The 15,072-nt window shown below is 42.8% G+C and overlaps 1 protein-coding gene across 8 annotated transcripts; it reads right to left on the reverse strand.

Annotated features, from left to right (window-relative positions):
* Positions 1 to 507: 507 nt before the first annotated feature.
* TLR3 (toll like receptor 3) lies at positions 508 to 14,655 on the reverse strand. Of its 8 annotated transcripts, none has more exons than XM_045821641.1 (8): positions 14,595 to 14,655; positions 13,761 to 13,914; positions 10,957 to 11,068; positions 10,504 to 10,666; positions 9,042 to 9,494; positions 6,740 to 6,931; positions 2,420 to 4,266; positions 508 to 2,185 (listed from the first exon to the last, which is right to left on the reverse strand). In XM_045821641.1, the coding sequence occupies exons 5-8, from the start codon at positions 9,483 to 9,485 to the stop codon at positions 1,957 to 1,959; spliced, it is 2,712 nt and encodes a 903-aa protein (XP_045677597.1). In that variant the 5' UTR covers positions 9,486 to 9,494; positions 10,504 to 10,666; positions 10,957 to 11,068; positions 13,761 to 13,914; positions 14,595 to 14,655; the 3' UTR covers positions 508 to 1,956. The 8 variants fall into 8 exon arrangements, with proteins under 8 accessions (XP_045677597.1, XP_045677595.1, XP_045677599.1 ...); XM_045821639.1 differs by lacking the exon at positions 14,595 to 14,655 and adding an exon at positions 14,296 to 14,378; XM_045821643.1 differs by lacking the exon at positions 14,595 to 14,655 and having other exon boundaries at positions 10,504 to 10,631; positions 13,761 to 14,313.
* Positions 14,656 to 15,072: the final 417 nt, after the last annotated feature.

Below are 15,072 nucleotides of genomic sequence, written 5' to 3' on the forward strand. Positions count from 1 at the left end.
AGAGGCAGAGATGGGGACATTGTGGCCACGAACCAAGGAAGGCTGCTGGAAGCTGCAACAGGCAAGAAAGAATCCTCTGCTGGAGTCTCCAGGGGAGACCCAGATCTGTACCAAACTTCTTGTTTCAAATTTCAAGCCTCTAGAATTGTGAGACAATAAATGTTGTTTTAAGTCAAAAAATAAAAGATTACATTTGAACTCAATTCAAATTGCAGCCATTCTATCACTAGCTATCAGAGAGATGCAAATTAAAACCACAGTGAGATACCATTTTACACCAGTCAGAATGGCCATCATAAACAAAGCAACAAACAACAGATGTTGGAGAGGTTGTGGTGAAAAGGGGATCCTAGTGCACTGTTGGTGGGATTGCAGACTGGTAAATTGCAACCATTCGATTGATCATCTCATAAGCAAACACAGAAGAGAATAAAAGCAAAGTTACTTTCTGCCCTTCTTTTCACAGACTGGTGACACATTGATTAATTCATAACAATAATTTATTTACAAATTTTAAATGAGGTTGAGAACATTGACATGTCACAATGTGCATCAATAAAAAAAGTAGTTGCGACTTTTATTTTATCATGTCAAAATAAAGCAGGATTATTTCACAGTTAGAAGACAAATCTTAGTGGAAAGGTTCTATAGCAAGTGTCTCACGTGTAAGCATCCTGCCTAACGAGAGAGTGGAAAGAAGTCCTCCCCTGGTTCCCACTGCAGGGAGACCGCAGACTCGTTCAGGGTCAGCAGCTCAGCAGAGCTACTTCTGCCAGGACCACGCGCAGAGTTAGCCCTGAGAACGCTGAACTCCTGAAATCACAGCTCCAAAATGGTGACAGCTCAACTGCTCACCAAGTTCAACAAATGAGAACCTTAAGTATAGAAATCAACTCAAGGCTGTAATTTCAACTCTTTCTTCATTCGAATACCAGAACTATACACAGATTTTAAAAGGCTATGCATGTCTATTTTCAATAATGACACTCTTTTCCTTTTAACACACAATAATGGCAAGGATTAACTTACACATAGTGTGTTATTTTTGGGAACAATAACACTTTCTATGTGAAGGTATTATACGATGGCTGTCATCACTAATTACATGGGAATGTTTACGATTTTGTTCACCATCATAATTTTCAAGAGGAGGAGTCCAAGAATCCCAGTGGGACCAAGGGATGTGGCCGGGGCCACCTCCTGTGTCTGTGAGTGGGGGGCGGACAATACTTTGTTTCCGCAATGCCAATCTGCTGCTCAACCCCCAGAATTCAAGTCTTTCTGAGGGTTACCTCTGGAGAGTGGAACTGTTTCTTCTAACACCTCATATAGCATAAATCCAAATAGTAGCAAAATATAAGTATTTATTAAGCTATTTTATGAAGTAATGATGGTGATTTGCAAATGTTTTCTACCCTTGAGTCTGTACATTAAAATGGTGTTTAAAATTTAATGAAATCAACCCTAGAATCGGCACCACTGAAATACAAGCTTTTCAGTTGGAAAACCACGGTAATTAAACTTTTAAAAATATGAGTATATATTTTACTCTTTTACAATTGAAATAGCTTTGTGCCAATTAAAACAATTATTTTTATTCTATTATGGGTGCATCCAAAAATCCAAATGTAACTATTACAAATGCTCACATAACTCTTACTTTACTTAAATGAGAAATGTTTTTAAACTTCCTTAAGATTTCATTGGCCTCAGTAACCAATTATGTCTGTTCATTAGTAGAGAATATTCCTACATGTTTCTTTTTGGGTCAAATTAAGTTTTTTGGTGATAAAAGGAGATACATTTTCATAGAAGTGAGATCATGGTGATCTAATGCTCTCACTTATAAAATATAAATGAACAGATTTATGCTACCTGCAGATAAAACTTAAATTTACCATGGACCTTTTTAAAGAACAAAATTTACTCCTTTGTTCATTTGGTCCGTAAATAAATTTAATGGACTGAATTTCTGGATCCAAGCGCTACTTGCAACTTATGGTGAAAGGAATTTATTCGTTCCACCTGGACTGGCCAGGTCAAGATGCAGTGGGATTTAAACATTCCTCTTCGCAAACAGAGTGCGTGGTTCAGTTTATAATCTGGAATCTCTTCAAGAAAAATCAAGATGATGGAGTCCAGATTTTGTTCAATAGCTTTCTGAACTGCTTGGTGTACCTTGAATCTAAGCAAAAAAAAAAAAAAATGTAAATTATGTATCAATACACAGCCTTTAATAGCCAGAAGCTCTGAAATGTAAACCTCCCCTTAGAATTTACTTTAATCGGTCACTAAAAATCAGGTTCTATTTTTTCTTAATTTTATTTTTAAAATTCTTTGAGTTGTGAATAATAATGCTGGTAATATTTAAGAGCTCAATTTAAAAACAAGTACTTAAAGGGGGATAATATTCACCTACCTTTTGCATAATGGGTCTTTCAATAGATTCTGTGTTATAACAAAAATAGTTTTTCTGCTCCTTTTGATGCTGTTGACAATTGCTTCAAGTTCAAGAACGCCTGCCTGAAAGTCCCTCTCTTCCAGACAAAATCTGAGCGTTTGGTCCTTTTCCTCCATGGGGGAGAAGTGTTCCCACACCCAGTCTCTGTCTTCATAGGCATGAATTATGTACGCTGCGTAGTCAAACTGCTCTGGCTGTCTATCCACTTCTCTGAAACCAAGAGCTCGATGCACCAAAACATTCCAATAAAAAGACAGCCTCCAGCCCTCCAAATGGATGAGCAGTACCCCAGAGATAAAGATCAATAGGATGCTGGTACTTATCATGAAAAAGAGTTCAAAGGGCGCACTGTCTTTGCAGGGTGATACATCGAAAAGTATCACGGGAAAACCGTGGTACTGGGGTGGAGTGTTGCAGAGGTAATGGCCCGGTAGCTCAGAGATGTTGGTGTGGGTGCTATTGATCCAAGTGACGAACCAGGCGATGCTCTCACACGTGCAGTCGAACGGATTAAAGCTCATGTCTAAACTACTCAGGTTCTTGAAAGCCGACCCAAAAACACTCTTCTCGACGGACGTGATGAGATTCTTCTGGAGGCTCAGGGACCTTAGCGACGCCTGATCATCAAAGACGGAGGGCGGAAGTATGTTTAAATTATTCAGTCCTAAGCTGATGCTCTTTAACTGAAATAAGTCCTTGAAGACATCTACCGGGATCTCATCGAAGCCATTCGACTCTAAGTTAAGGATATGGAGGTGAGAGAGGCCCTTTAGGAAATACACGGGGCCACCTGGGTTTGCGTGTTTCCAGAGCCTAGCTAAGTTGTTATGCTGCAAATCCAGAATCTCCAGTTTCTCCAGGCCCTCCAAAAGGTCATCATTGATGTTGGCTATGTTGTTGTTGCTCAGGTCGAGAATGGTCAAGTTACGCAGGGGGCGGAAAGGTGAAGCGGCCGCAAATCTCAGGGCCACCCTTCGGAGCATCAGCCGTTGAAGGCTTGGCACCAGGGCAAACGAGCTGCTGGTCAGTTGTAGGTATTTGTTGTAGGAGAGGTAGATTTCGACAATACTGTCTAAGCCTCTCCATTCCTCGCCTGTAAGTTCTTGCCCAATTTCATTAAGGCCCAGGTCGAGCACCTTTAGGTGGCCCAACTGAGAAAAAGCACCACCCTCCATTTTTGAGATTTTATTTCTGCTTAGGTTGAGCATAAGCAAAGGAGAATGGGCAAGCGATACGAATGTTTCATTTGCTAAAGTTTGAAAACTCGTGAAGGAGTTGGTTAGACTTAAATATTTCAGCTTTATGAGTCCCGTGAACATATTGCTTCTCATGCCCGGAAAGTTGTTATCGTCCATGTTAAGATACTCCAAACCCGTTAGCCACCGGAAGGAAAAATCATCGATCTTGGGAAGCAAGGCAAGGGAATTGCTTTGTTTAGTGAAAGAGTGTCTCAAGGTCAGGTATCGCACACTGGAAAGCCCGTAAAAGGAGCGAGAAGACAAGTGGCCTATGTTGTTATATTCCAGGAAGAGGTATTCTAGATGAGGAAGCCAAGCAAAGGAATCGTTGGCGATCGTATTTAAGCCGTTATGGGAGAGATCGAGCGTGGTGAGATTCGTCTGCTTCAGTCCAGCGAAGGTCGCGTTGCTTGTTCTGAACAGCTGGGTGTAGCTCAGGTACAGATTCCGAACGCTTGTGTTTGCTAATTCCAGACACAGCTTCTCTACGAGACTGGGACCCAGCTGGATGTTGTTCAGAGAGAGACCATACAGTTTTCCAATTGCATGAAAACAGCCTGGAGAGAACTACAGGGGGAGGGGGAAAGAATGAGGTTAGTAAGCAAAACACAGTAGAGTTGGTAGGACCCTTGCAAAGGTTAATTAAACACAGTCTGCTACTCAACCCCCCTTCCCACTTGCCACCCCGTCTGGGGGTTCTCTCCATCCTGGGTGCACAGCCTCTTGCTCGGCACCTGTCACCCGTGCCCTGTCCAGCCCTTACCTCCTCTGGCCGTAGGCAAACTTCTACTGAGCATTCATTCCTGCCTCAGCTTAGACATCACTCCTCCTGGGGTTCTCCCTGACCTCTCAGTCTAGGTGATGTCTCTTAGTACTTTTCCTTCGTCGCACTGACTGCAGCTGTCCTCGATAAACTATTTGTCAAGTCACCCTTGGGGCGGAGCCTCTTTCTGTCTTGGGGACCACTGGTCTCAGGGAACATCATGGAAGGAATGGCTAGATTTTACTTTGGAAACAGAAATGCCCACATTTCCTTCTGTGACTCTGACTTCCAGCCACCCTGTTTGTCTTTGCACCACGGTGTTCTCCTGACTCATTTCATGACAGGGTTTCCAGCTTCCTTCCGCTCTGGGCCATTTCCTCACCAGAAGCTTTGGTTGCTTTGGGACATGGGGAAGGTGTGAGAGCAGGAGGCAAGGGACAAGGAGTCCAGAGAGGACAGTAGCCGTCCCCAGGGGCTACACACCAGGACAACCAAGAGGCTCTGATTTCTACTGTGTCATTCGTGAGTTTGGGGGCTAGTGGGAGGAAAGACAGAAATGTGGAAGAAAGCATGCTTTCCTGCACGTAGAGGGAGTTGAACTGCAAAGCAGGAAATCAGTACACTAAGTACGATAAACTTATATGATAGGACTGCAGTAAGTAAAATTAAGTTTTTGAATACTTCTGAGTGGCACAGAGGATGTTTGAGATACGCTTCTCTTACATGGCAGGGCACACGGTCATTCTCAAACATAGGACATAGCACGACCAATACAATACAGTCTCCGGTCACACACTGCCAGGAGCCAGCTCCGTCACCAGCTGGTCACCTGGGAGACCTGGTCACCTGGGCGTCACCTGGGGGCCACCTGGGAGACCCCTTAATCTTCTTCTGAGTGAAATAATGACAGGGAAGAGTTGGTTACAGGACTGTATAAAAATATAAATAAATAACTTGTCATAGGGCCTGATACACAGTTAATTATTCTATGAATTTAAGCTGCTGGACTTTATTGTTATTATTATTATTCTTAGGAAGACAGTTGGAGATAAACATACTCAAATGCCAACATTGGTGGTCTCTGGATTGTGGGGTTTGCATGGTTTTTATTCCTCCCCTCATTATTTATATATTTTATAGGATTTCTACACAAAATGTTCTAAACAGAAAAAAAATGCTGTTCAACAATTAACATGAGTAGCTTACATAAAATATTTAATTATTATCAGAATAATTTTGTACACTATTTTTATGTCTGAAAATTAAATTACAGCTTTATAAAGTCTAACTTAAGATTCCTTTTATTTTCAAAGTCTTTTCTGTTTTTTTAATTTTATTTTTAAAGATTTTATTTCTTTATTTTGAGAGAGAGGGGAAGGGGGTAGAAAGAGAGGGAGAGAAATATCAATGTGAGGTTGCCTCTTACATGGCCCCTACTGGGGACCTGGCCTGCAACCCAGGCATGTGCCCTGACTGGGAACCAAACCAGTGATGCTTTGCTTCAAAGGTCGGCACTCATGCCTCTGAGCCACACCAGCCAGGGCAATTTAAGATTTCTAATATTCTTATTCTCAGCCTGGAGAGAACAAAATACAGACATATCTGCATATGTAAATAGTTAACAAATCGGAGACCATGGGTCCCAAAGAGAGGGTTAGTTAAGGTAGGCTCTGTTGTAGGAAGGCTTTATAACCATACATCAGTGCTAGTTATTCATTGAACACTTCCATGCCAGACCCTGTGATACATTTTTGTAAACCACACAGCCCTGATATGTTGATTGTTATACCAACTTTAACACTGGGGAGCTAGAGAAGAGAGAACTTGAATAATTTGCTTGATTGCACATTGAATAAAAGATAAACCCCAGATGGGGAGGCAACTAACTCGACTCTCAAGCCTGTGTATTCAAACATCATGCTACGTTAAATCTTTCGAGGACTTTGTATGACAGACAGTATTACTTCTACTTTCCGTGTGAGGAAACGAAGACCCAGAGAGGTTACGTTCCCCAAGGTCAAAGTGCAGGTCCGCCCTGGAGTGAGGATTCTAACCCCCTCCTGTCCAACAGTGGAGCCCCAGCTCCTGAATGGCTACCAAACTCCTTCTCTTGTGGGTTGACATCGCGGCCAAGCAGTCCCTGTGGAGGATTTTGGAAACAGGACAAAGGGCACCTCCGCGTCTTGTAGCGTTTTTTTAGATCCCCGCCCACGTGACACAGCTCGGGACCACCCACGCTGGAAGGTAGAACACAAAACAGCTTTACCCACCACTTACCTCTTTAATTGGGTTTGATGACAATTCTAGTTTTTTTAAAGAAGAATTGCCGAGGAAATCAAGTTCTTCTCGGGTTAGGACGTTAATTTTATTATTGGATAGCAGAAGCTCTTGGAGATTTTGCAGCTGGAGCTCAGTTCCTAATTTCGTAGATGGCACGCCATTATGAGACAGATCTAATTTGATTAAATTCTGGGAGAGAAAAAATATGTGTGTAAGTAGAGTCTTGCCGCCAAAAACAGCTCCTCTGAGTGCATGTGACTCTTGCAACTAACTCAAAAGCAAAATGTCCCCTCACGGCTATTCTAGAGAAGACTGACAGTAGGAGTAATAAAAACCTTTGCTGTGACTGAAAATACTATCGTTGTAAGGATTTAGCTTCTTATATCAAGAATCGCTTTAGCTCTCTTACCAAAATAAAAGGACTTAAGCTTATTTATTCATAAGGAGTAGTCAAAATAAGCATGCTTTTCCTTATTTATTTATAATAAGCAGTTACTTATGATGTAAGGAATATTCATGTGGCTTACCAAACATATAGTGTCATTTGTCAGGCTTGAAAGTAAACAACAGGAAAAAGAAATGTTTTCTTTAAAAGAGACGTGGAAATAAAGAACAAGCTGACAGTGACCAGAGGGGAGGGGGTAACAGGGCAAAGAAGGGGAAGGGAAGGGTCAGTCAAGGAGCATGTATGAAGGACCCATGGACAAGGACAGTGGGGCGGGGTGGGGGAGGATTGAATAGGGGAGAGTGGGCAGGGCAGGGGAGAGTAATGGGGGAAAAGGGGAGTCAACTGTAATTGAACAATAATTTTTAATAAAAGAGTCATGTAAAAAAAACTGTGGATAGAACTTTATCATCCACGAAATCCTAAGAAGTTTATATTGAGAGGGATCAATACCTATGTACACTACCATCGTGGCCAGTAGAGAATATTAATTTTTGTGTTTTTTTTTCAGTGTTGTGGGATGATTTTCACCCTAAGTTGTTTTTTGAATGTGTAAGCTTTCAACTCAATTAAAAGGTAAGGAAAGTTTATATCTGTTAAGGCAAAATCTTACATCTTTTAGAGAGAACAAGACATTGATATATGCTTTAAAAATGAAAATAACATTTTCCCAATGATTACTTCAACCAGATTTTGAGGTCTTTGTGTCCAAAGACATGACATTTTGTCCCCATCAGAATCTAAAAAGACACAGGAAGGAATTTCAAATGGCTTCTAAGCAAATCATTTCTAAGTGTAATTAAATAAGTATGTTCTTCTTGGCATCTGATGTCAATTTAATGGCCAGTTTGTTATAGGTCCATAAAACAAAACAAAACAAAAAAAGAGTGTTGAAAAGGGCTTTGGCTCGGGAAAAGCATTATGGTCTCAAATTTAGAGGCGATAATGCAGAGTGGGCAAAAGTTGGTTTGCGGTTCTGAGTATGCAAAACACAGTCTCTTCTTGCATTATTATTGATTAATTATTGTATCATTGTCCATACGAGCAACTATAAAACTGCTTCTACCCAACACTGTACATTTTTCACAGATCTGAAATCCTAGCAAAGTACTGAAAAAAAATTGTAAGTGGTTGCTGGAAAAGCAATATTGTGAGGAGATTTTTAAAGTCAAGAGAATGAAACCTTTAGTTCAACGCCTTATCTTGTATCAAAGTGTTAACCTTATTTAAGTCAGAATTTGGCCTCGACTTTTTTTTCATTATTTTGAGGCACTACATCAGCAGTTTGCAGAGTTTATTTTGCTATGTTCCTCATGGTATGTTCCACTTTGTCTCTAATCTCTATCTTTTGTGTCTAAAGAAGTTCTATTTTCAACAGGAAGAAGCCAGAGAGGCTGAGTTCTTTTTTTAAAAAAGGATTTTATTTATTTATTTTTAGAGAGGGAAGAGAGGGAGAAAGAGAAGGAGAGAGAAACATCAATGTGCAGTTGCTGGGGTCCATGGCCTGCAACCCAGGCATGTGCCCTGACTGGGAATCGAACCTGCGATGCTTGGTTTGCAGCCCGCGCTCAATCCACTGAGCTACACCAGACAGGGCGAGGCTGGGTTCTTTAAAATTAAGATCGAACCTGATTTAAGACGATATTTTCTCTTTTTACAGCATTTCCAACCATAACAGCAACATTTGTGTGTGGCTCCCCTCACCGCCTCCCCCCTCCACAATTTGGGTAGACCAGATTTCTCAATCTTTATCTGGATATCTAGATATTAAACCTAAGGATAAATATGTGACTTGGTAACTTAGTGTTAAATAGCATAGATTTCATTTCTTACATGAAAATGCATTTTTCTTACCTTCAGGTTTTTAAAGGGATTATTTTGAATTTTCTGGATTGAGTTGGACCTAAGAAGGAGCTCAGTCAAATTCAGGCAGAAGAGAAAGGTTTTGTCAGAAACTTGAGACAGCTCATTGTGTTGGATGTTCAAAATTTCCAACAAGGGGAGTTTTTGGCACAATTCTGGCTCCAGTTTGGAGATGGTGTTAAATCCTGCATCCAAGACAGTAAGTTGGCTGTATCTTGTAAAATTGGCAGGTGGTAATTTTTTGAGCTGATTATGGGTTAGATTCAACACCGTTATGTTTGCCGGCAGGTCGTCGGGGATCTGAGTCAGCTTCAGATGGCTGCAGTCGGCCACCTGGTGCCGAACAGCGCATCTGTAGGCAGAAGATGCACTCAGTATCCAGAAGGGCAACAGTCCCAGGAAGCAGGGGACAGGATGCAGCAGACCCCGGCTCATGATTTTGTCCTGTAGAAGAAACATAAAAACACAATAAGCAACATTAATAATGCAATAATACACGTTTCCACATGCATTGGTACATTCCTTATAAAATACACAACCAAGTGTGACTAGGCATGATTCGTCTACTACAACTCCTAATGACAGACAAGTGGAACCTCATATGGAGATAGCTCAAACGGCAGAGAAAGTTCAAAACGGAACGCACAAACTCCCCCTTCATGCTCCCTCTCCACCCAGGGGCAGTGGCCTAAAGTGGCCTCTTGACAGTTTCTAACTTGAATCCTCCTGGTCACCTTCACAAACCTAAATAATATGCCTGTGCTACTATTTCTTCATTTACTGACTTCAAGTATTTCCTTCCCACCATAAAGATAAGGAACTTAACTATACTATTCAATCAATGTCTTTGCAATTTTTCTTTAGTTATTTTTAATTTCATTCAATCTTGTGTTACAATTATACTTTTAAAGACTATACTTAATAGCCTGGCTAGCGTAGCTCAGTGGATTGAGTGCGGGCTGAGAACCAAAGTGTTGCAGGTTCGATTCCCAGTCAGGGCACATGCCTGGGTTGCAGGCCACGGCCCCCAGCAACCGCACATTGATGTTTCTCTCTCTCTCTCTTACTCCCTTCCTTCCCTCCCCAAAAATAAATAAAAATAAAATCTAAAAAAAAGACTATACTTAAAACTTTATTTATTGATAAATCAACTTGAGAAAAAAAATCTCTTGAGCCCCACCTTGTGATACAGGAAATGTGCACCCCTGTATTCTCCACACACTTCTCCCTCCCTTGCATTTCCTAAAAGTCTCGGCTACCACATGGCGTGACATTGTCGAGGTATAAAACCTTAGCGTTTATCCTAAGATATGATAAGTCAGATATACTTGGTCTGGATCCATTCATAAAATCTGAAGTCAACAAGTGTCATTCGCTACTTAACGATGATATAAATGAACACTTGCGCAGAATCAGTAAGACTTAGAGAACGACGGTCATTAAGAGAACGAACCCGGGAATGCCGCCCTCTGCGCTCTGATCCTGGGTCCTGCACGCTGTAGCCTCCAGCAGGTTAATTCACTTCCCGGGCCTCCGTGTCCTCATCTTGTAAGCAGATCGTCAGAGTAGCCCCTCCATGGGCTGTTGTGAAGATTAAAAGATAAGTTTTGGTGTACCTGGAATAAAGTGGTATTTAACTGTATTGCTATTATTATCATTATTATTAATCCGGATAACAATCCATGATTGATAAAATCGTCATTACAACTATTTCTCACTTTGCAAATTTTTTACTTTACAAAGAACAATCTATGCAAACAAATTCTCTCACGTGAAGAAGAAGGAAATCGTAGAGGGAGCCAAGTGTGTAAAATGACTGAAATTCGGGGGAACTCATGGACGGTGAGAGAGGGCCAAGAAGGCCCTTGTGAACTCGGCCTTGGTTAAGCGGAGCTTCAGCACAGACCTGGGCTGTCCTCATGGGCTGGGAAGGCCAGCGTCCTCGCTGAACAGCTACAGCTGAGATTCGGGTAAGGAGCCTCGGTTCCTCCCAAAGTGCTCTGTTTCCCAATTTTATTCTAAAGAATGAGAAGGAAGTCTTGGGTTATGAGGCGTCCATGGGTCATTTTACCCTGCTACTTGGTCCACAAGAGTGAAGTCAATACAGGTAAGCACTTGCTGATACACGGTGCACAGAACCCAAGGCCTTTAAGTGTTTGAATAAGAATCTTTTGCATACTGTATGAAAAATCGCTTAGGAAACATTGTAGACGCTGCTTTGATTTTTATGGAAAATTCTTGTAACTGTCACTCATTAAATGTCATCATGACTGGTATTTAAATGGATGATTTGAGGGGCCCTTTCCTGTAGAGAGTGTGCGTGGCCGCCTTCACTTCAGTATTTCTTGACAGAGCTTCTCTTTTGATGTAAACTTTGCATACAATGAAATGCACTAATACGACCATATGTTACCTGAGTTCCAACAGGTGCATGCACCTGTGTAACCCGAACCCTAAAGAGTTCCCCACCCTTTGCTGGTTAATTCCAAACCCCACCCCCCACCCCCCCGAGACAGCCACTGCCCCGATTTTTCTTACGATAGGTTACTTTAAAACCTCATATCACTGGGATCATGTTCACTCTATGAAGTAAAGCTTCTAAGCGTTTCTAAAGCCACACACAATTTCACGGACGCAGACTACGAGAAACATCGCAGCCCAAGCCCGTTAGGATGCCTCCTACCCAAGTGCTCGGATCTGCAGAGAACACGGGGCTGGGCATGATGCGCTGTGGAACTAGGGACCAGCCCCCTGCCCCTGCTCTCGGAGATTCTCCCAGACCTCTCCTGCCAGGCCTGTCTGGGTCCTACCTCTGTTTACAAACTCTACGTAGGTACAATTCCTGCAGTACGTTCTTCTCCTGGTCTAGGTGGCTTTTACCTTTTCTGGAAGGCTTATAGATAGAGATAGAACCACAGCTGTCCCTCAACATTCACAGGTGGTCCCGGGACCCTCACAACACCCAAACCCAGGGATGCTCAAGTCTCTTATCTAAAGTGGTGTAGTATTTGCGTATGTCCTGTGCAATCCTCCCGTGTACTCTAAACCATCTCTAGGTTGCTGACAATACCTAAAACAATGTAAACAGCTGCGATACTCTATCGTTTGGGAAATAGTGGCAAGACAAGAAAGTCTGTCCGTGTTCAGTACAGACGCAGCCATCATAAGCCAACTACGCAGTGCAGGTCAGCAGCAACATAACATTTTTTTTCCTAACACTTTTGATCTGTTGACTGGCTCTGCAGATGCAGGACCTGTGGATGCTAAGGGGCCACTGCACTGAGAGGAACAAATCCATTTGCACAGTCTGTCCCTGCGGGACTGGAAGACATCTCCAGATCTGAAGGTATACTCCATCAGATGGGGAAGACTCGTCAAGTACTAGGCAGGAGAAGTGAGAAGGAAAACATACACAGAGAGAAATTGATGAAAGCTAAGAATTGTGACAATTCACACACACACACACACACACACACACACACACACATGCCCTAAAACCTTCTCAGAAAATGTATGATCAATTACTTCCAAAGGAAATATCCTGAATGATAAAAAAAAATTTCATCAGCCACTAGAAAACAATCATAATCAGCCTTCGAAATGCTCAGGAGACATTATTTTGAACTTAAAACTTCATTTCCAGATAAGCAATTAAAGAGAAGGAGGGGAAGTGTTTTTGAGATCTGCAAAGATTCAGTAAATCCGTAACTATGTGACCTGTATGAAAAAGTTATTTTAGGATGTGCTTCAGTAAAACAAACGAACACCGTACAGTTTGAGGAAAGAGCAAGTTGCTGCTAACTGAGACATGGTAAAAGCGCAGAAGGCTAAACACAAGAAGAAATGAGAGACTGACTCAGCAGGTCTCGCAGCTTTGGAAGGCCTTTCACGGTGCCTAGGGTCACACGTCTTTGTCCAAGCCAGCGCCAGCACGCACCGCGGTGAGGACAGAGGGTCCAGGCTACACCGCCAGTTACCATGTGGCTTGGACAGTTTGGTTTGTAAACTTTACGTTTTCCCCCTAAATTTATACAGATACACTGTATGCAGACACACGCCAACACGAAATCACACCGCAAAGCTGGGAGACGCCGTCCTGAAAGCAGTTCTAGCCAAGGCTGACTCAGTCTCCGCCCGGCTTAACCCACACCTGCCCGGGCTCCTTTCCGATCCTCTCACACGCCTGAACATTTTCCCGCTTCTCACCTTCATCCTTTTCCTTTATTAGGGCCAAAGAAAGCCATTTTCTTACTCCTAGAAACTGCTGAAGTGTTCCTCCTTCTCAAGCACATTATCATAACATGCCCGCTCCTGTCTCCTTTCCAGCCAAGGAAACCGAGAAAAGGAGATAAGTGCCTTTAAGTTCACAGGGCTTAGTATCTTTAAGACAAAGTTGTGACTTTTTTTTTAAGGTTGTTGCACAGTGATGTCCATAGCTACCCTAATCTACTTGTCTGGTTACAGAACTTTACAAAGGAAACAAAACAATTTTTTAAATTCCTCTACACAATGTTTTATCATGTTAATTAGAAATTGTTGCTCCTATTTGTACTCTGAGCTGTGATACACTTCTTCCCATTACCGCCTGCCTTTTCTGGCTGGATTTCAAGCACCGGAGTAAAGAAAAGCCCAAGAATGCTAAAACCGACACGTACTCCAGCCTCACCCAACATGCGAGATCCAGTCCCAACAGGAATTTAAAACACGTACCTTCGCTGGCTAGGACGGCAGCTTTCCTGGTGCCCATCAAACCAAATCCGGGCGCCTTCACCGGGGCAGTGTGGCCAGCGTGCTGCAATCTCGAAAGTGAAAGTAAAGTGTCGTCCTTTGTGTCTTTTTAAAAGCCTTTTAGAGTTGGTGCATTCTAAGGAGGGCGAAGGAAACAAAACCTCAGCAAGAGGCATTTTAAATAGCTTCCTAAACACGCCTCCTTTTTCTCTCCTTCAGGTGCAGCCCCCTGGGGTTCAGGGAAAGAGTCACAGATTCGGCAACGGAGAAAGTTCAAAGAGTGGGTCTCCGGCTCCTGGTGTGGGCAGGGCTGGGACCCAGCAGTTAATGAAGCCCTAACTGAGAGTGAGTTCCTCTCTCATTAACCGAAGGCTGATGCAGAACTGTCAGAACTGAGCTGTGTGTGGTCAGAGGGTCAGAAAAACCTCAGTCCCTAATCAAAGCGAATGACTCCACGTCTCTGATCTCACTCTCTCTTCTTGGCAACACTGTAAGAGAAGGAAATGCAGGCACTAACCCTCTGAACAGGGAAGAGACCGAGTGTCCCAGCTGAGAAGGAGCTGGTGCCGGCAAAGCCAAGAGTCCCCCTCACTCACGCCGCTCCCCTCTCCACACTCAGAGCCTGCTAGGACGCACGTGGGTGCACCCCGGAGAAAGTTTGGGTTTGCTGGTTAATCTTCAACCAGATCTACCAACTCTAACTAGTTAAAGGAATGTGCTTGTCAAGAAATGAACGTATTTTTTATTGTGGACATGATACAATATTATCACTGCCGACACACGGGACGATATGACAGTTGGGACTGCAGAGATCACCTCATCCAACTCCTTGGCCTGAGACACGAGGAAAACGAAACCTAGTGAGGTTAGAATTCGCCTAAGGGCACACCCCAGGCTGCCGTAAAGTGTCACACAAGCAAGTACTAAAATAACCTGGGAGAGTCGGAACTTGTCACTGGCTTGACTTGACTGCAGACTTAAGAGCAAGAAATAAATGTGTGTTGGGGTGTCAAATGCCCCCTCTGGAGCCTCACACTTGGCTGTTGGGTATTTAAAAGGGTCAATGCTGTGCGTAGGTTTGAGTTAGAGGGACTCCTAAGAATTTTTGAACTAAACCTTTACGAGTAGGAACAAAGAGATCAGACCAACCAATCCTCCCAGTGTTAGCAGGAAGCCACAGTGAGACGATATCTTTTCGCTATTAAAACTCTGCATGGGTTTCTAACGTGCGGCATGTATTATGGACCCAAATAAATAGTTAAGTTCACCGCACAGCATTAGATGTGTCTGAACG

Source organism: Phyllostomus hastatus, unplaced genomic scaffold (genome assembly GCF_019186645.2).
Source record: "Phyllostomus hastatus isolate PE091 unplaced genomic scaffold, TTU_PhHast_1.1 phas_scaffold_46, whole genome shotgun sequence".
NCBI lineage: Eukaryota > Metazoa > Chordata > Mammalia > Chiroptera > Phyllostomidae > Phyllostomus > Phyllostomus hastatus.